This window comes from Alexandromys fortis, unplaced genomic scaffold (assembly GCF_014885135.2).
Source record: "Alexandromys fortis isolate MF-2015 unplaced genomic scaffold, M_Fortis_MF-2015_v1.1 scaffold_107, whole genome shotgun sequence".
NCBI classification, from domain to species: domain Eukaryota; kingdom Metazoa; phylum Chordata; class Mammalia; order Rodentia; family Cricetidae; genus Alexandromys; species Alexandromys fortis.
The window spans coordinates 2,624,971-2,646,688 of NW_026067987.1; the positions used below are offsets into that span (position 1 = coordinate 2,624,971).

Below are 21,718 nucleotides of genomic sequence, written 5' to 3' on the forward strand. Positions count from 1 at the left end.
ATATCATTGTCAACCTGCAACTCAGTGTATTAAACATTAAGCGCTACCCATTTCTACATCTTGTCTGAACAACAGAAAGGTGATCCTGTCCATCCACCCACTCCGTCTTAATAGAAGTCTGTAGTTTCTAAACCTCCGTCACCAAGACAAGTTATACACACTTTTAAATCCACCAACTGATCATTACTCACAGCACCACAAAGAAATGTCAAAACAGATAGGAAAGTTATCTTAAAGTCAGGCAGTGGTGGTGCACACTTTTATTCCCAGCAGTCCAAGGCAGAGGTAGGTAGACCTCTGCGAGTTTGAGGCCAGCAGCCAAGTCTACAAAGCAAGTACCAGGGCAGCCAGAGCTGTTACACCAAGAAACCCTGTCTCCAAAGAACACACACGCACACACACAAAAATAATAATAAGGAAGGAAGAAAGAAGGAGGGAGAGAGGGAGGGAGGGAGGGAAGGAGGAAGGGAGGAAGGGAAAAAGAGGAGGAAAAGAAAGGAAAGAGAGAGAGAGAGAGAGAGAGAGAGAGAGAGAGAGAGAGAGAGAGAGAAAGTCATCTTTAAAAGCTTGCTTCCCCAGCATTCATCAAATAGCATTATGTAGTGAGGAGCGGGCGGGCTGCTTTCCCGGCGCCTGGCCGCCCACATGTCTAGCTTTACACCCGAAATAACAACACACAAACTGTATTCTTTTAAATACTGCCTGGCCCGTTATCTATAGCCTCTTATTGGCTAATTCTCACATCTTGATTAACCCATTTCTAATCATGTGTAGCACCATGATGTGGTGTCTTATCAGAAACATTCTTAACCTGCGGCTGTGTCGGGTGGGAGAATCACGGAGACTGCCTGACTCGGCTTCTTTCTCCCAACATTCTGTTCTGTCTACTCCGCCTACCTAATTTTCTGTCCTATTAAAGGGCCAATGCAGTCTCTTTATTTAACCAATGAAATTAACACAAAACAGAAGACTCTCCCCCATCAGCATTAAAACTCAGTATCCCCATGTGGCCTTCCCGAGCTCCGGGCAGGCAGCTTTGGGTACCCAGCAGTGCTGCCCCAACACAGTCCTTTGTCTCAGCGCACAAGTTCAACAAGGAACCAGAACACTCAGTTTTCATTCTATCACTTTATACAATAAGTTATACACCACCCCTACTCTAACTTGCATTCGATGGCATATTGCTAACTATCCTTTAGGACAGTAGTCCAGACATACACCTGAGCTCGTCATTATTACCAGTCAGCGGGCTGTTTCGAGTCTTAAGACTCTACCTCCTGCATACGTGTTGGAAATATCAGCATTTGTGGTTTGTTGTAAAGAGGCTTCAGGGAAACATCAGTAATACTGATTGATCTGGACTTTATTTTAACTTTTGATGCTTTGTCATTTAAAACACTGTGGTGGTTTGAATAACGATGGCCCCCACAGGTTCATATATTTGAGCACGTATTTACCAGGGAGTGGAACGGTTGACAGGACTAGAAGGATTAGGAATGTGGCCTTGCTGGAAATAGTGTGTCCCTGGGAGTGGGCTTTGAGGTTTCATAAGTCCACACCAGGCCCAGTCTTTCCCTTTCCCACAGACCAAGACATCTCTCTGCTATTGCTCCACCGCCTTCCTGCATGCTGCCAGCTCCCTCCCCTGATGGTAATGGACTAAACCTCTGAAACTGGAAGCATGTCTCAAATTAAAAGCTTGCATTTACAATAATTGTCTCGGTCATGGTGTCTCTTCACAGTAACAGAACAGTCACTAAGACAGCCATGGAATCCAAGTAAGTCGAACACAATAGTGGTAGCTAGAGGCTAGGGAGGTAGAGGTAGAGGTAAAAGTGACTTTGGCCAAAAGGTAAACTTTCAGCTATAAATCAATACATTCTAGCAATACAAAGTAAAGCATAATAACTATAGTTAATGCCTAAAAGATGTTAAGGAAGTTTCTTAAATGTTCTCTCCATGCACACATAAAATGGTCACTCTGTTAAGTGATGATTGAGTTAATTCACTTTATTATAGGAATAATAACTCAGTTTTTAGGTAAGGCATACTTACTGCTGTAGGCATGAAATATAGATTATATTTATTTGTTAACTATAGTTCAATAAAATTGGTATGGGAAAATTATTAAAGTTCCAGGAAAAAAGTAAGTAAAAATTTTATGTTTTGTATATCAAGGGCTTTTTGCATTTTTATTTCTTAAAATGTTGCATTATGCTCAGTGTGATGGCACACATCTATAATCCCTGCAAGGTCAGTCAAGGCTACATAATAAGACCAAATACAAAACAAATAAATAGGTTTGTTTGGGGTTTTGTTTTGTTTGTTTGTTTTTTAAAACAGGTTTCTCTGGGTAGCTCCAGCTGTCCTGGAACGCACTCTAGATCAGACTGGCCTCATCCTTAAGAGATCTGCCTGCCTCAGTCTCCCTAGTGCCGGGATTAAAGGCATGCACCACCACTGCTTAGCTTTTGTTTGGTTTTCAAACAACAAATTGTATTAACAGAATATCAAGAGTGCCTCAGGCTCACCATAGTCTACCCCTCCCACTGCCAATGTCCCTGCAAGTACGGTAGACAGTGCTTGTGTGACACCAGAGATTGTCAGCTGGCCTTTAAGTGCACATGCACTCACTCTGACATGAACTCATACGTATAAGCACACTGTATATGCAAAAAATTAAACTCAATTAAATTTAAAACAGACATAAGTACAAAAGGAGTACTATGATGGGTTGAAAGAAAGTGGACCCCAAAGGGAGCCGCGGTAATGGGAAGGTGGCATTGTTGGAGTAGGTGTGATATTGTTGGAGGAAGTATGACACTGTGGAGGTGGGTTCTGAGGTCTCGTATATGTTCAAGCCATGCCCAGTAAGTCAGTCTACTTCCTGTTGCCTACATATCAGCAGCCCCTTCTCCAGCACCATGTCTGCAACCATGTTCCCCACCATGATGATAATGAACTAAATCTCTGAAACTGTAAGCCAATTAAATGTTTTCCTTTATAAGAGTTGCCATGGTCATGGTGTCTCTTCACAGCAACAGAAACCCTAAGACAAGAACTGTGGTGAAGAGTTGGCTTAATGCTCAGAAAAGCAAGCTCCAGCTGAACACAGGGCTGGCTATAATGTTTGCAGAGGTGAATCAGTGACCAGAGACACTGCCAAAGACACAAAGGAGCTGGGCATGGTAGCACATGCATTTGAAGCCAGTACTCAAGAGGTAGAAGCAGAGGCATCATAAGTTTACAGCCATCCTGGGCTGCATAGGAAGACCCTAACTCAAAAAGAGTAAAATTATATAAATAGGAAGATTCAGTACCCAGCGATTAGGGCTAGGAAACACTAAAGAACAACACCAAGGTTCCAGGCAACTGTGAGTGAGGGATATTTACGCAGTGGAAGACTGGAGGAAGGAAGGTAACATGAAACTTTACACATTCAGGGTGTCTAGAACAAATGGGTAATTGCCTCAAGTTCTAAAAACAGTTCACAGCCTGAGAGATGCTTGGGGGATACCGCTGAAAAGAGAAACCTGGGCTCCACTGGGTTAGCCTCAAGTCAATTCACTCAACTCATCAACAGACACTAAATACCTAGTAATACGGGCATGAAGATGAGACGGCTGGACGCTAGACAAGAGCAGCCCTGGTACACTTACACATTTATGAGAGCAGGCATCTATAAACGCATAAACATAAATTTGTGTCATTTCCTAAAACCTGCGAGGAAAGGTAAAGACCACCAAGATTTAACAAGGGCAGCCAGTTCCTTCTCAATACCATGAGCAGGAAAGAACCTGCCCAGCAGAGACTTGAGCATTATAAAATAGTAGCCTTTGGGGAGAGAGAGCAGGAGAGACTTGAAGCAACAGACAAGCCTGCCCTCCCTCACGAACAGAGAGCTAAGAATTAAGAGGGGTCATCTTAATGGCCATGTCTAAATTTGCTAATTCCTCGACGTGACTGTCAGCAACCATTAGCTACCACTTAAGAGTACAGCAACTCTCTGACCACCCTCCCCATCCTTTCCTGCCTGATTTTATGCAGTGTAGCCTTTATCCAGGCTGCATGAAAGCATATTTATAAGTACAGATGAATGTCACCGCCCTGGCCAAAGCCTTTCAACATCATGTGGCCTCTGCAGCTTTTCAGTTTCACTCAGAGTTCTGTAAGATTCATTCATGATGATTTGTGCTGCCCAAAGGTCAAAATCATGCAAAATTATGCGTGGCTTTGGAGCGCATACATATGTAAGCAAGGAAAGTGTAAACAGAAAACTGAAGAAAGTGCTGTTTCTGGGGAAAAGGAAAGGCAAGGGGGAGAGTGTAAGATCATACAGAGGTAATCAGGGACCTCGGAGCATAAGTAGTGCTTTATTTCTTACGCCACATGGCAAACATTTAAGTGTTCGATGTTCCATTTCTACATCTTATATATATTTATATATATGAAATATTTCCTAACAACGTAAGAAATCAGTGATGTCTTCCCACTTATCGTCACTAATGGCCAAATTATAACTGTTCCTGGCCCAGGCCTCCATCTGTCCTTGCCTTCCTGGTCCCCTCTGCTTTGCCTTTCACACCGTTCTCACTTTCCTGCTGAATTCTGCATTCCTATTCTCCTCAGACTCGAGAATGTTCTTCCTGCCCCTTCCCACTGGCGGTACTGTGCCCACTCTCAGCTTCACAGAGCAAGCAAGAACCTCAGAACACAAGGTCATGGCAGACCTGCTCATTTTCCCAGCTGGGCAAAGCACGGTGTCTCACTCAGCAGCGCTAAGAGACGCTCTTGGAATACACAGTGACCCTGAATAAAAGCACATCTTGGTCTCTGTGTGCTCGTCTGTTAATTCTCTGTTCCCTGTTTCCCCCTCCACTACCACTCGAAGAATGGGCATAGAAGTCAGTCAAATTAAATATAAATAAAGAAGAAGAGGTGCAGTACCTGACTTGAAGTTTTAAAAGCAGGGTACTTACTATAAAGGCCTAACTTATGAAATTACTCTTAGCACTGAGTAAAATTAATTGGAAAAATAGGAGAGAAAAACAAACAAAAAGTCACCGGCAATATTTTGTGTCACTTTACCAAAGCTGTACCTCATCAAAACCTGTTTGAAAGGAAATATTTTATAACTGAAACCAACTCCCAAAGAGCTCGGGTTAATCTACCCTAACATGCTGCCCTTTTGTAAGCTGGCATACTTAATTAAAAACAGTCAAATAGAATCCTGGACAGGCTTCTCACTTACCTTTGCATGAACGCAAAAGAGGGACAGTGACTTCTAATTACGGAATGATTAAAAGGGGCTATACATTTCTTTTGCTATAGGACAAATTTTGAATCATTTTCAGTGTGGGAATTTGAAAGCGTGTATGAAGCTGTAGAGTATTTCACAGCCGTCGACATTTTGTCCGTCATTCTGCTCCTCTTGCTTCACTGTTTCCACGGACTGACTGACTGTAGGCCAGAATAGTTTACTATCAGATCAATTCACTCCTAAGTGCTTCAGCAGATAAGGGCTTTCTTTCAACGTCAGCATAAGGTCATATGTACCCCTGACAAGATTAACAGTGGCTCCCTAACAGCATCCAGTATAAATGTGTAATTCTCTGACTGTCTGAGAATTGCACCTAGAGTAATGTCTCCTGATCCCAGGCTAGGATGGCATGCCCCTTCCCACACTGCTTTCTCTCCCCACCTCCCAAGGCCTCTATCCGCTGAGGGAATGAAGTTATTCACTCTGCACAAGGCTCCACATGCTGGCTGTGGCCATTTCCTCATAGCAGTCCATCACTCTTCCTATTTCCTTGAAACTGGAAGTTAGATCTGGAGACTTAATCAGATTCAGTTCAATTGTTCTAGCCTTCTATTGAATCAGGAGGCTCTAACTTCTGATTGGCCCACTTTTCGTGATTCTAGACTGCAGAGGATGTTTCAATCTTGTTTAATGGTTTTGGCATCTGCAGATGACTCCTTCCCAGAGTCACTATTTCATTAGTGGCCACGAAGTGCCAATTTGCCTTTATTCCTTCTGCATATGTTTCACGAGATTCTACTGTAAGGAATTTTCCAATCAACTTCTTGTTTTCTTCACAATGAATTCCTACAGAGATGACCAGGCCTGCCATGATCCCTCATTAGTGGTCAGAAAAACGGTGTTGGCAATCCAATTAATCTTTACCAGTGGTGACTTTCTTCTGATTTTCACAATTTCATGGGCAAAAAATACACACATGAATGTGCGGATATGTACGTATACATTCCGTGTTTTCATTTGTTCCTTCCGATGCACAGACTGTGATCTTTGGCCACTGAGAGTCCCTTCAAATTGTCTCTTCGCAACCTTGGGCATGGCTCCAAAGTCTTCTCATAGCTTTCTTGCTTTCTGACACAAGAAGATGTCTTAGATTCACTGTGTCTATATCCTATCCAGTCCTAGAATCACTGACTTCTCCAAAGCCCACAGTTTGGCTAGAAGACTACTTAGAAGCTGCTGTCTAGGCACTAAAGATGCTCACCGCTGAAGAGGAGGGAACACTTCTCTACAGAGCAAAGACCTGGGGAAGACACATCCTTAACAGAGGAAAAATAAACCACATTTATACAGCTAGTTCACCCGCAATTTTAAGATGAGCATCCTATATATCTTCTCTATTCCCGAGCTCTTACAGGAACGTGTTTGGTTTCAATGGCATAACTGCTGCTAAACATCATCTATTATGGACACAGATGAGACCTTCAGAGTAACAACACCGATTTTTCTGAATGAAGTTTAAAATTTATGTCTATTATCTTTCCATTCATGAGACATACTCATCAGAGACAGCAATCACAATACTATATTTTTAAAGTCATTTGAAATATTGATTTCTAATACCTGATTATGGAGCCAGCTACCAGGCCCTAGATCATCTCTTTTTTTGTCCTGCTTTAAATTATGATTTCCAACTTTGTAAAACATTTTCTAACTTTGTAAAATGCTTCACTGGTCCTAGGTAAAATCCTGAGTTATAGTTAGAGAAACTTCACTTCCATTTTTGCGTCAGTACCCTTCTCTCCACTTGCTCTACATGCAACTAATATTGTTAGTTTTAGAACTGCATTTCTGCTGTTTCTTTTTAAATAAATATATACATATACTTATAACAAAAATATAAATAATTTAAACTACAAAGTTGTATCTATTACACTATATTCCTCTTACATAAAATGTAAGTATTATATATTTTAAAATAATTCTCCCATGTAAGACTGTCAGCTACTCTGAAATAAATGGCCAACTGTGACCAAATATACAAAAGAAATACATATCATGTTAATTTTTCCCTATACTTATACAATCCTTTAAGAGAGAAGCTGGAGGCCGGGCGATGGTGGCGCATGCCTTTAATCCCAGCACTCGGGAGGCAGAGGTAGGTGGATCTCTGTGAGTTCGAGACCAGCCTGGTCTACAGAGCTAGTTCCAGGACAGGCTCCAAAGCCACAGAGAAACCCTGTCTCGAAAACCAAAAAAAAAAAAAAGAGAGAGAAGCTGGAGTACAGCTCAGCAGGTGAATGCTTGCCTAACATGCACAGGGAACTAGGTTTAGCACCAGTATCACCAAAAATGTAAACAAAAATATAAACAAATGAAAAGGGGGGAAAAAATCCCTTTTGTGGAAAAATCTTTTGTTCAGTTTTAAGCATAAAAATATGCCTAAAGGGACCACACTAGTGTCAAATATATGGCTGATTAGTGTTCTATTTTGTAATATTTTGTTGGTATACATCATTATAGATAGCTTAGCTTCTGTCATTATCAAAGGGTAGATTTCATTAATTCACATTTAAGGACTTAATTTATACGGCACATTATTACTATAAAATACACAAATGCAACTTGTCTGTGACAGAGCACCAACAGTGGCACACTCAGATCAAAGATCAGTTTTTATAAGCACTTGAAAAACTACACTTTTAGCAGGGCCATAGCGGCGCACACCTTTAATCCCAGTAGTACTTGGGAGGCAGAGACAGGTGGATCTCTGTAAATCGAGGCCAACCCGGTCTACAGAGTGAGTTCCAGGATAGCCAGGGCTGTTACACAGAGATACCCTGTCTCTAAATAAATAAATAAATAAATAAATAAATAAATGAAAGGAAGGAAGGAAGGAAGGAAGGAAGGAAGGAAGGAAGGAAGGAAGGAAGGAAGGAAGGCATCTGCCTAGCATGCATGAGGCCCTGGGACATGAGCTCCATCTTCAGTGCCACGTACATGGGGCCTCACCACACAGACTGCAATCCTAGCATTCAGGAGGAAGAAGCAAGAGGATGGGAAGTTCAAGGTCATCCCTGGCTATGCTGGGAACTGGAGGCTGGCCTGGACCAAACTGTCAAGAAAGAGAAAGGGAGAAAGAAGTGGGGGGAGACTGATCTGGCAAACTGTTAAGCCTCGCTATTTAGAAGGATAACACGTTTTCAGTGTTTTCAGAAGCACTGCAAACTGAAAGTGAGAACCTGGGGTGCGTATTTCTGCACCCACCTTTACCTTGGTTTCAACAGCACAGTGCTGCTGTAAGTCATGAAGCAGAGAACTCAAATTCTCAGTTCGCCCTCTTCTTTTTTCTTTATTCTGCTTGCTGAACTTCGAATTCTTTCCTATTCTTCCACCCCTTTATACTTGGCACTGACTATGGCAAAGTTATTTTAGGGGTTTAAAAGATATGACAGCCACTGCAGACACCAATTAAACAATACAGCGATCAATCAGTTTCTGCCTGGACACTAAGCTTGGCGGCACCCTGACCCACAGAAGCATCTCCTCCGCCACCCCTTGATGTTAAGATGCTTTCTTTTTTCTTTGACTCCAACAAGACCTTCAGTCTTCAAGGTCTAAAGCTCATCTAAATCTTGGATGTCTCCCTTTGGCTCCATCTGAAAGTTGACAGTCAAGATATTCTTCCCCTAGAAGGAGCACAATAGAAAAAAAATGGAAGAGAAGAACAGAGGAGATGAAAGGGTTTGGTGGAGAAATGGGGGGTGGGAAATTGAAATGAAATATGTATGAAAACCCCATATGGAAACCTATTACCATGTAAGCTAATTTTTAAAGTTAAAATTAAATATAAGAAATCAGGTACCTAAAAACGGGCATGGTGGTGCACACCTTTAATCCCAGCACTCAGGAGGCAGAGGCAGGTGGATCTCTGTGAGTTTGAAGTCAGCCTGGTCTACAAAATGAGTTCCAGGAAGCTAGGGCTGTTACAAAGAAAAACCCCATCTTAAAAAAAAAAAAAAGAAAGAAAGAAAGAAAAGAAGAAGAAAGAAAGAGAGAAAAGAAAAGAAAAAAATTCAGTGTTTTGTTTTCCTAATCTCACCATGAAAGCACATACTACCACTAGCTCATATCTAACCAGTGCTAGCTAGAGTTGAAGCCTCCATAGGACCCTACCTAAACCACCATTGTGGTTTAGAGATGAAGGGAGCAGGGCTTAGAGAAAATAAATAATTTATCCAGGGTTACTCAAGGGTACCTACAGCCATGCTGGGTATCCTCATACAACTTAGCTGTACAGGAGACAACCCATTGCTTGTTTTACTTTGTAATGCAGGTTTCCTGAACACTGGTTAAAAAAAAAAAAAAAAAAAAAAAAACAGGAACTGTCGATGCTCACTCAGCTATAAATTTATTCAACAAACAGACATGAGTTTCTAACCTGAACCTATTTTGTTTCCTTTATACTCGGAATAGGAAAAGGACTTGGATCTCCACGTCCCTCACCGCTCCCAAACTCATGTGATGAGATCATACCCACCAACCCGATATGATGCCTGGGTCCTTTTAAGGCGGTACCTCGATGAGGGACCTAGAGAGATGGCTCAGAGAGTAAGTGCTTGCTATACAAGCATGAGAACCTGAGTTCTAATCTCCAGGACACCATAAAAGGCAAGGTTTGGCTGTACACCTGTAACCCTAGCACTATGGCGGCGGGGGACAGAGATCACTGGAGCCCCTGGCTGCTAGGCTAGCTCTGAGTTCAGTGAGACACTCCATCTCAAAGAAATAAAAAGGAGAGTGACAGAAAATGAACCAGCTTCCCCCTCGCCTCTGTACACACACTCAAACACACAACATCTATGCCGCCCCCATACACACTCAAACACACAACAAACATGCCGCCCCCATACACGCCCACACACAGTCAAACACACAAATTACATGTCGCCTACACATACACACAGAACATATATGCCATCCCCACACACACTCAGACACACAAACTACATGTCGCCTATACACACACAAACACACAACACATATGCCACCCCCAAAAGTGCACATATATAACACACATGCCCCCACATATTTGAACACACACATGCAAATATATAAGACACATGCCCCCCACAAAATGCATATCTAAATAAAATTTAATATTTAAAAATTGTATGAGAGGAAAACAATCTAGAATAGTACACACATAGCACAAAACAAAGTATATCTTCAACTCAAAACAAAACAAAAACCCGGTTTCATAAATACAGAATAAACTAAAGAGATTCAAAACCAGTTCAAATACCAAAGATCTGGAGCTTTTCCTGTGAACCCAGAGTAACCCAGCACTGAGACACGACGTGACTATCCTCAGAAGATATCACTAGAACTAAGGGCTCAGGACTATGGAAGACCCATAGTGACATTTCAGAACATATTCAATGCGCGACAGCAGAAAGGGGAGTGTCAAAAGAGAGTTCTAGGAGGGCAGAGGTCATGTCAGCTGAGGACAAGATGAAGAAATGCCAAGTGTTCTAAAGGGGAAAACCAAAGGGATGTGATGACTATTTCCAAAGCTTCTCTCTAGTTCAGGAGGGTTTGGGCTTAGGTTCACCTCTTCAGAGACGGTGTGTGAAACAAGAGTTAGCTGCTATAGAAAGCAGATTTGAGCAGGGCTGTGGTGGCGCAGGCCTTTAATCCTAGCATTTGGGAGGCAGAGGCAGGTGGATCTGTGTGAGTTCAAGGACAGTCTAGTCTGTGAGTGCTAGTTCCAGGACAGGTTCCAAAGCTACAGAGAAACCCCACCTTGAAAAAAACAAACAAACAAAAAACCATTTTGGAGCACAAGAGAAGCCATTTTTCTGATCATTACTAGGACAATCTGAAAGACAAATGCATTAGCTCCTAAAATAGAAAGATTCATAAAGAATGGGGACATTCTACACAGAATTTCTTTGAGAATATACAGAGATCACTGGTTATATGAAAATGGTCTACACATTCTTTATAGATTTAACACATGTTAAAAAAACAAATAACTATATATCGGCATGAACCCAGTGGCCCGTGACTATTACAGACGAATAAATACACACGGCCGTGAAACCAGTGGCCCGTGACTATTACAGACGAATAAATACACACGGCCGTGAACCCAGTGGCCCGTGACTATTACAGACGAATAAATACACACGGCCGTGAACCCAGTGGCCCGTGACTATTACACAGGGACAGATGGAAAGCGATTGAAGACAAAGGAAAACACTAGAGCAGTGCTGTTGCCCATAACCAGGTAAGACCTCAGGAGCTGCTCCTATCAGCCTAGTATTTACATAAATAATCAACAAAAAGCGACAAAATTATAAAAGCATCCTGAAAGAATAGTTTCAAAGAAAGAAAGAAAAATATTAAGTTATTTGTAACACAAATCATATAAGAACAAGCAAAATAAGCAAGGCGTGGTAGTTCTCACCTGTGATCCCAGCCTTGGCACTCGGAAGCAGGGAAACCACAGCTCAGGGTCCTTTCTAGTTACCCAGTGAGCCCCTATCTCAAAGACTTAACAAAACTGTCGGCAAAAATGATGGAACTTCTGGACTTTGGACTTGCTGCTCTGAAGGGATTCTTTCTTTTTTTCTTGTTTTTTTATTTGTTTGTTTGTTTGGTTTTAGAGACAGGGTTTCTCTGTAGCTTTTGGAGCCTGTCCTGTAGACCAGGCTGGCTTTGAACTCACAGAGATCCATCCGCCTGCCTGAAGGGATTCTTTCATTGAACACCCTGAAACCCGAGTTCCTCCTTTACCAAAGTTGCCAGTACTCAATGATTGTTATAAAAACACCATAATTTGCCACCACACCGTTCAAGGAGACATCCCAATACAAGAAACTAATAGAAAGTGTTCATGATTTTTAGAACCAATTGTAGAAATACTGAGTTTTTAAAAAAAATAGCTGTAAGTACAGTGTTCTCTAGGATGCTCACAGAACTGAATTTTTATACAAAGCACGAATGTTCTTCCATCCAATTAGTAAACAGTTGTTGAAGGCCTACGATGAGACAGCAGAAGCATAGGTAAAAACTTGAAAGCACATTTGCAAATCTTTGAAGACTCCATTGCTACTTTGGGGTTAAAACATTTAAGGTAAAATATAAAATGCCAAGAAAGAATGTCCTCGTCTGACAGGACCCACAGGTGTGGGTGTCTCCTACCTCGGTAAAGGCCAGAGTTGAAACTGACTTCTGCTCTCAAGGTTATTGTCAACAGGTGTGGCTAATATCCAGCCCTGGTATTTCAGGTATTAAGAAGTAGATCTGTTTCTACCTCAAACCAAAGTCTAAGGGTCCAACCAGGTTCCTACTCCCTTAGGGAGATAACTATGGGTTCCACCCAGGGAGTGGTTTGCCTACCGAGTGTTTGGTCTAGGGTGTGAGTGTTACTTGTCTTGTTCTGGCAACAGAATGTTTAACTAAGCATGTAGCCCGTAATCCTTCAACTGATCTCTTCATTCCTTGTGTGCATCAATGCAGTTTTGTTTTTGTTTTTGTTTTTTGTTTTTTTTGGGGTTTTTTTTTTTATCTTACTCCTACCTCTTGGGGTCAGGGTATTTGAGCAAATGGAAATTAAACGCAGGCGACTTTCAGTACCCACTGTGTGGCCCTCCAGTGCTATCCTATGTTTCTGCTTCTTATTTCTTCTCTATCTATGTTCCTAGGAATTCTAATCCTCATGCTCCTACCCTGGAACATATGAATTCACAGCTAGGAGCCCGGTAAAATCACCCCCCGAAAAGATGGCTTATGGCACTCATCGCATTCCCTAAAACCTATGCACGCATTTCGGTTCTTCTAGAGTCGAAACTACTTCCTATGCCCCACATGACTTCACACACACACACACACACACACACACACACACTAACGTGTGCACACACACAAATTAAAAACAGTGAATCTTAAATTTCCTTTAGTAAACTCAGCCTCCTAGTTGGTATTTGATGCTGCTACTTGGATATATTCTGAGTCTCTCTGAAGCCCAAGGACAGTGGTGACAGAGCCTGTGAACAGCCCGCCCACTCTCTCTCAAGGCTCTGCATGGCAGACTTCCCAGGGCATAAGGAACGTCAGGGCACTGGGTGGAGGGAACGGTGCCACAGCACACTGCTGGAGGCGCTGGCATGGCCTAGCGATCAGCCTGACCTTTCTTTCCTTGTGTTAGGCCAAGAACTACTTTGTGTTTGAATAATAAAACACTAAGTGACACGACTATGAACAAGAAACATTAAAGCTCAACCTGGTCCCCGGAAACCATCCCCGAGGGATGCCCATCCTACCTCCTGAGTGTGTTCTCTGTAGACCTGCAGGGGCCCTGTGGCTTTGGCGGTATCCCAGAGCTGCAGTGAGCCATCCCCACTGCAGGTGACAAGGACGTGCTCGTTGTTTTCACTCCAGGTGACATCAAACAACCCATCATTCCAGTCAAAGCTGCAGCAGAGTTAAAAAGATATATCCGTGAACTGCTGGTCAGAGAGTGATTGATGATCTTTAAGTTTACAGTTAGTTTTCCTCCTCAGTTCTTCACATGTTGTAACACACATGATCTCATATGTGAGTCAAGCAGGTCCTTCACAGAATCGGGTTCAGAAAGGCAGGAAGAACGGGTCAGAGAGTGCAGGCAGATAACTAGAAAGCTAAACTAAAGGTTTGCAGCCACTAATATGACGCCATCTACCTAGGGCAGGCTGTCACACCTGCGGCCTGCGGTAGCCTGTGATTCACGGCAGGCACCAGCAAGCACTCCAAAATCCTGAGGCCAACCATTTTAAATCCTCCCATAAAACTTTTCTCTGAGCTGTACGAGCCTTATTGCATAGATCTTTCATCTGGGCTATGAACAGGTAGTCATCTTCTAACGAAACCTCTTTCCTTTGCCTTTGACTAACCCTGATGGGGTATTAAGAACCCATCAATCAACACGGAAGACGGGTACAGAGAGAAGAGAAACACTGGGTAACCCATAAGATGGGCACTAGCTCTTGCTTACATAAAGCTAAATTACAGTAGGACAGCGAAGACGGGCAGTGTCACAGGGTGCCCTAGTGGACTCACTGTTTAAAATATGCAATTTCTGCCGGGCGGTGGTGGCGCACACCTTTAATCCCAGCACTCAGGAGGCAGAGGCAGGTGGATCTCTGTGAGTTCGAGACCAGCCTGGCCTACAGAGCTAGTTCCAGGACAGGCTCCAAAGCCACAGAGAAACCCTGTCTCGAAAAACCAAAATAAAATAAAATATGCAATTTCTAAATGAACACTAATAAGCTCGAGAAACCTAAGTAGAAAAAATAATTTCTATATTATGCCAATGCAAAAGTTTCCCTTACATTATAAATCAAAACCTATTAGTACCAAATATTCAAAAGGGAATTGTATTAAGATTTTTGACAGCGGTTGAGAGTCTATGTAAGCTTAATAATTAGAGTCTCCGTAGTGGTTTGAAGGACAATGGCCCCCAAATGCTCTCATATGTTTGAATGCTCAGCCCCGAGTTGACGTGTTTAGAAACGTTTAGGAGGTGTGGTATTTGTTGGAAGAAGTATGTCATTGGGGGTGGGCTCTGAGACTTCAAAAGACCTTCCCCATTCCCAGCATGCATCTCTCTGCCTCCTACCTGAGGATCAAGATATGAGCTCCCAACTGTTCCTGGAGCCATGCCCTTGCTCTGCCATCATGGACTCTAACCCTCTGAGACCACAAATCCAGATTAAACACTTTATTTTATAAGTTGTCTTGATCATAGTGGGGTTTTTTTTGTTGTTGCTGTTTTGTTTTGTTTGGGGGTTTTCTTTGGTTTTTCGAGACAGGGTTTCTCTATAGCTTTGGAGCCTGTCCTGGAACTAGCTCTTGTAGACCAGGCTGGCCTCGAACTCACAGAGATCCGCCCGCCTCTGGCTCCCGAGTGCAGAGATTAAAGACGTGCACCATCACTGCCTGGCTGATCATGGTGTCTTATCGCAGCAATAGGAAAGACAGACACTGTACCTTCTAAAAATCTGTAGTCCAGATTCAGTCTGATCCAATACTAAAAGGGTTCCGCAGCCTAAAGAAGAAAAAGAAAGAAAATAAGGCCTTGATGTTGAACTTTCCAGGGGACACCGAGATGACCTATTAAGTAGCATGGACCTGCTTTAACTACCACAATGTCCCTTAAAATAACTGTGACCACGTAAAGGATTAGAAGCTACACGGTGTGCTTCAGTCATTAAATATTCAGCCTACTATCTGGCCTGACTGGAACCCAGACACCAGCATAAGGGAAAGATACCCGAGTGCCAACTCAAACCTAGCCAGCGGCTAGGCACACAAACCTTTCAGGTTGGTGCTAACAGCTCTACTACCAGAAGAGAAACCTCACACTTATAGACCCCCAAGACCGTGACTCTGCCTTGCTGGCCCACGTAAAACAATCTAGCATGGCGTTTTGAAACAAAGTATTGTGGAAATGCCATATATTCTTTGGTCAAATGTTTTAACTTCAGTTATCGACCAGCAATTACTTACTTTTGCTAAGAGACTAGTCTCTTTCTCGCCCCTGGCCACCCCTCCCTCTCTACCAACATCTGATCAAAGTGGATCTGCACTTGAACTATACAAGGAAAGACGGCTAATTAGTAAGCTTCCACGCACAAGCAGATGTTCCGAGAGCTTTAACAGAATCATGTTTTGAGTTCTTGTGATCAGTACGATATTTTCATTTGCAAGGTGTTAAAGCTCTTCCACTTAAACAGGGCTGATGACAAAATACCAATTCTAGGTCTGGAGAGACAGCTCGTCCCCTAGGAGCACCAGCTGCCTGCAGAGCACCCAGTCTCTGGTCCCAGCATCCACTTCCTGATTACCAACCACCAGAAATTCCAGTTTCAGGGGATCCAACGCCCTCTATGAATCTCTTCTTCTGACCTCAGCAGGCTCCAGGCACGGCCGTGGTTCGCAGACATTTATACAAACAAAACACTCAGACACACACATACACACCCTTCTAAAAATCAATTCCCAAAGATACAACTCCCTATAAGTATCCTTTCTAAGACTTAAAGTCCTCATCCTAACTGGGGGCCAAGGACGGTAAACCTGACCATGCAAGCACTAAGAGCTAATGACCAAAACTATAAGAAAATACGTTATATATCACTGATTTTTAGAAATCGTTTTTTTTTTTTTTTCAACACTAGACAAAACAAATACTACAGATTGCTAACATTATGCAATGGCTGGGCACACAGTGTGTAAACAACAGACGGGGTACGACTTAAAAGACGCCTCAGTATATGGCTTAGGTGTCTAGGCAGCTCTGCAAATTTATCCATTTTCCATGAGACAATAAAAGTACTTTCTAGTCTGTTTGAAAAACAGCGTCGGTCTCCCTAGTTGAGGGTGGCTTTGAACTCGTGACTCTGTTGCCTTCCCCTTCCAAGCGCTAACAAATGCATCCTTCTTAAGGAAGGAAAGACAAGCTGTAGATTTCCCCAGCGCTCACAAAGCCAACTGTGGCAGGGAAAGGGGGACCTAGGAGGGCAGCCCGGCCCTCTGTCTCCCCCTGGCGGCGGCGGGCGGCACCGCGCGCGCTCAGAAGCGCATTCCCGCGCCCGCCCCCGAGGCGGCGGCGGCGGCGGCGCGGCCCCGGCTCACCCGCGATGCCGTAGTTCTGCGCGGCGGCGCAGGCCAGGCGGCCCGGCAGGTACGGGGAGAACTCGGCGGCGTAGCCGTGACGGCCCGGCACCCGCAGCGTCCGCACCGCGCTCATCCCGCCCGCCCGCAGCCACTCGGCCTCCCCGCCCAGGCTGCGGAAACTGTCGCGAGGAAGAAGCACACCGCGGAGACTCAGAGAACTTGGGGAGTCCAGGAAGGCCGGGCGGAAGTGAGGACGCCGACGCCCGGAATCCTAGATTTTGATTGGGCCACGTAAAAAGAAAGCTGACGCCTCGGAGACCATTTTTCTTTTGAGCAATCCTCCACTATTTGCTCTGGCTGAAATCAGCTGGCCTTCTAGACTTTGTTCTAGAACTAAGGGAGAAGGTTCGAGTTAGGGGACACTTCCGACAGCTGTTCATGTTGCATGGCAGCCTCTATGACGGGTCAACTTGTGTTTTTATTAATTTCTTGAACTTTCAAAACATTGCTATTCTGTTATTTTTCTGATTGTTACAAAATAAAAACCACAGCAAACTCTGAAAACAGCTAATGAGTCCAAAGATAACAAATGGAGTGCTGTGTTGCCCAAGATAATTTGAAGCCAGACAACAATGGAGCTAAGGGAAAGAACTGTTATCATATGCAATTAACTGTCTATAGATGTTATATAGTTGCACCGTGCTCATATCTCTGGGTAATTAAGGAAAACTTGGACTCATTAGTTCGTTCATTCAAACATTTGCCAAGCATGTGCAGAGTGGAAGATGAATATGTAATTTGCCAAACCAAACACCGACAAGTGAAAGAGATTATTGTTACCATTAAACCACTCAACCTGCACAGACCAAGTCATACACCAAGCACAAGGCTGGGCTTTTCACGAAACTCAAAAAGCGCTGCTGGGGTCCGTGCTTGAACTCAGGAGATCACAAAATAGGACAACTGTTAACTGTTCTGAAAATGCTGTTGATGTTAAGATAAATATATACAACTGTTTTGGAAGGGGGGGGCAGGAAAAGCTTTAAGAAGGAGGTCATCTGGGGTGAATGCCTGCAGTGACGTGGGTTTCCCTTTTTAGGAAAAAGCTGGAAACCATTGTAGGATCAAGAGAAAGGTGAAAACTCAGGAGATCTAAATTTATAAGAGACGGAAGCTCGCTGGGCAGTGGTGGCGCACGCCTTTAACCCCAGCACTCAGGAGGCAGGTGGATCTGTGTTCAAGGCCAGCCTGATCTACAAGAGCTAGTTCCAGGACAGGCTCCAAAGCTACAGAGTAACCCTGTCTCAAAAAACCAGAGAGAGAGAGAGAGAGAGAGAGAGAGAGAGAGAGAGAGAGAGAGAGAGAGAGAGAGAAGGGTACTTTATGTAGACAAGATGGTCAGCCGCTGGTTCTATGCTCAAATGTGAAGTCTCATACACTGTGCCCAAGGAATGAGACTTCGGCTGCACTTTAACTAGAAGAGAACTATTCAGGTTTTCAAGTGTGGGTCATTAAGTGAGTTTTCATTCACTAGCAGCACTAACTGGAGACTAGAGATTGGTGATGGGTGTGCCATTTAGATACTTCAGCAATAATTCAAGCAATAGATGGTAAGCCAAGATGGGGTAGTGGTGTTTTGTTGAGAACTATGGTAGAAGGTGAGCTTAAGGGTCAAATAAAGAGGAAAAGTTTAAATCTTTCCCAACTTTCTTACTTAGTGTCTACATCAACACAGGAACTGTTGATTGAAATATAGACAATGGGAGCATGTGGTGATATTTTGTTTGTGTTTTAACAAATAAAGCTTGCCTGAAGATCAGAGTACAGAGCTAAACCACTAGAGGCCAGGCAGTGGTGGCACATACCTTTAATCCCAGGACTTGGGGACAGTGGCAGATGGGTCTCTGAGTTCAAGGCCACCCTGAACTACATTAGCTTGGTCCAGTCTCAAAGTGAAACAGGGTCAGGCAATGGTGGCCCACACCTTTAATCTCAGCGCCAGGGAAGTGGAGGTGGGAAGTGGTACGGCTGGGCGGAGAGAGGATTATAATGCAGAAAAGACAGCAGCTCAGATGCAGTCTTCATTCTACTGAAGGCAGCAGTCAGAGGGTGCAGTCTGAGAATTAGTAGAGACAGGATCGCCCCTTCAGTCTGAGGATTCAGGAGAGGTAAACTGTCTCTTCGGTGGTTGGCCACACTGCTTCTCTGATCCTTCAGCTTTCATTCCCCCTAATATCTGACTCTGGGTTTTGTTTTATTAAGACCAATTAGAATTCATGTTACAGGTAAAGGAGCAAGTTTGGGACAACAACGACCTCCAGTTTAGCATGTAGAATGCAGATTGTGTGTAGTGCTTGACGCAGCAGAACGGAGCCCTGACAACGCGTGCAGATAATATTTAAGCCATGGGAGTGATTGCGGAGAATGGTATGAAAAGAGAAGAAGGCTAAAGACAGAAGGTGGGGACACACTGCCACATGAAAAACTTGGCAGTGGAAAAGCTAAAGAAGGTTAAAGAGATCCACAAGATGGATACTGTCAGCTCATTTATTGCTTGGTTTAAGAATACTGCACAAGCCAGACATGGTGGTGCATGCTTTTATACCAAGCCCTTGGGAGACAGAGGACGTGGAGCTCTGAGTTTGAGGGCAGCCTGGTCTACAGAGTGAGTTCCAGGACTGCAAAGGCTGTAGAGAGAAGCCATATCTCGAAACTACCCCCTACACCCACCCACCCCCCCACACACACCTCAAGCTGGGAGGATTTGCATGCTATCTTCTTATGTGGATTTAAATGTTTAAGGAGTGGATTAGACGATGACACCCCAGGGTTCTTCACGCTATGTAAACAGCTAGTGCGTTCCTGGTGTCCATAGCAGTACTGAGTGCAGAGCACACCAAAAAAGGGGGCATGATTATGATCATAGCAGGTAAGGCTTTGCCATCAGGAAGGAGCTCAGATGTTTAAGAAATGGAGCATTTCTTTATTTTTTCCTGAGGAATTTACATAACATCCCTGTGGGGGGGCGCAAAAGAGGCCTGAGTGAGTGTGTTGGGGAATGCTATTTTCAGCTGTGTGACTTTTGTTTATACTGCACTTTATTAACTCCGAAGCCGTGATTCTTTGCCTGTCTAAAAACACCTGATGCTCCTAATAAAGAGCCGAATGGCCAATAGTGAGGAAGTAGCAAGGACAACAAGCGGAGTATAAATAAAAGGAGAAATCTGGGAGGAGAGAGAATAAGGAGCAAGAGATGGAGGACAGGAGGACACCAGAGGTCAGCCACCCAGCTACACAGCAAGCCGTGGAGAAAAAAGTAAGGTATACAGAAATAGAGAAAGATAAAAGTCCAGAGGCAAAAGGTCATTGGGATAATTTAAGAAAAGCTGGCAAGGAACAGCCAAGCTAAGGCTAGGCCTTCATAACTAAGAATAAGACTCTGTGTTTGATTTATTTGGGAGCTGGGTGGTGGGCCCTCAAAAAGCCAAAAGAACAAAACGTCACGCAGCATGAATGTGTAGAGAACAGATGAAGTCCTGAGTGAATGTGTGCTGCTTGACATGGGCACAGCCATGTCAGGAACACCAATGCCTCATACCCATGGGAACTGCGAGATCCTTTCCAGAGTGAGGCTAAGAGGGACGGATGGTACAGACTTCCTCTGGTCTGCGTGTGAACCTTGACAGTGTATGTAAGTACAAATGTGTACAAATGATTGAGCAGTGTTTGTGAAACCTAGCAACTGCGGCTTCAACCTCCCAGATAGTTACAGCCTGAGACTACTGTCCTATGAAAGCCTCGTCCTCCCTTCCTACAGAGACCAGCTAACTCCTCCTGTGCTGTACATAACAAACATGCTGACATTCTGGCTGTTGATGTCAGCTTTCTGGGACATGTGTCTATATGTCTTTTCTTTCTGTGTGTCATTCCCTCACTACCCCAGTCAGGTTTCCGGGACCAAGTCATGCTAGACGCAGTATCTCCCCTTTAACTGTTAGAAAATCCGATCTTAACTTGTTTAAGGCTTTTGGCATTCAAAGGGGGGCGTGTCAGCATCTGACCTAGATTATAAAGCTCATAAATACAGGATCAGGATGTTGTTCACTCTCCAGTGATTAAACGGGACCTGGCGAATGGTGAAGCATCTTGTCTCAGCTCCCCCAGTTGAGTCTGAGTGGGCGTGTGAATGTGCACTTGACTGTCATGCTGGACATTAAGAAGATACCTGAGAGCTCCATAAATTATGTTGCGGTACTTCTCATACTGCGGGCTACCTCCTTTCAACCTCTTCTTCATTACTGACATCACAGAGTCACCTCTTAAGTTGTCCCTCCCCAAGGACACCTCAGTACTCTAGTTCAGTGAGTACATGCCTTCACCAAAGGTCTGGCCAGTTTCTATGCCAGTCCTCCAAGTAGCTGAAGGTAGGGGCCACATAGGTGCTGGTCACCTAATTGAATGAAGGAAAATAATAATGAACCTATAGGAAAACACAGTATCGTAATTGTCCTGTAGCTCTGTTAATGTGTGTGAAAGGATATTGATCAATTATTTAATCCATAACATCAGGATAATAAATATGTAGAGGCAGACCAGCTTAGAACTATGCCACCTCTCACTTCCAAATGAGACAAGCCCCAAAATCTTACTCTCTATTACCACAGAATCTTGTGAGGTGACTTTGATAAAGCAGACTCTTAGGACACTCCAGGGGCCTATTCATTCAAACTCTCGGGATAAAATCAGACACGGGGGTTGTTTGTTTGGTGCTGGGGACCAGCCCAGACCTTCTCAAGC

General features: G+C 43.7%; 1 protein-coding gene across 1 annotated transcript in view; it reads right to left on the bottom strand.

Moving 5' to 3' along the window:
* Pex7 (peroxisomal biogenesis factor 7) overlaps positions 1-17,180 on the bottom strand; it is a 65,730-nt gene extending 48,550 nt beyond the window's left edge. The window contains exons 1-3 of the mRNA XM_050159455.1: positions 16,940-17,180; positions 15,293-15,350; positions 13,588-13,738 (exon numbers count right to left, since the gene is read on the bottom strand). Coding sequence (XP_050015412.1) covers positions 13,588-13,738; positions 15,293-15,350; positions 16,940-17,054 — 324 coding nt within the window. The 5' untranslated portion in view covers positions 17,055-17,180. The remainder of the gene's footprint in view (positions 1-13,587; positions 13,739-15,292; positions 15,351-16,939) is intronic.
* Positions 17,181-21,718: the final 4,538 nt, after the last annotated feature.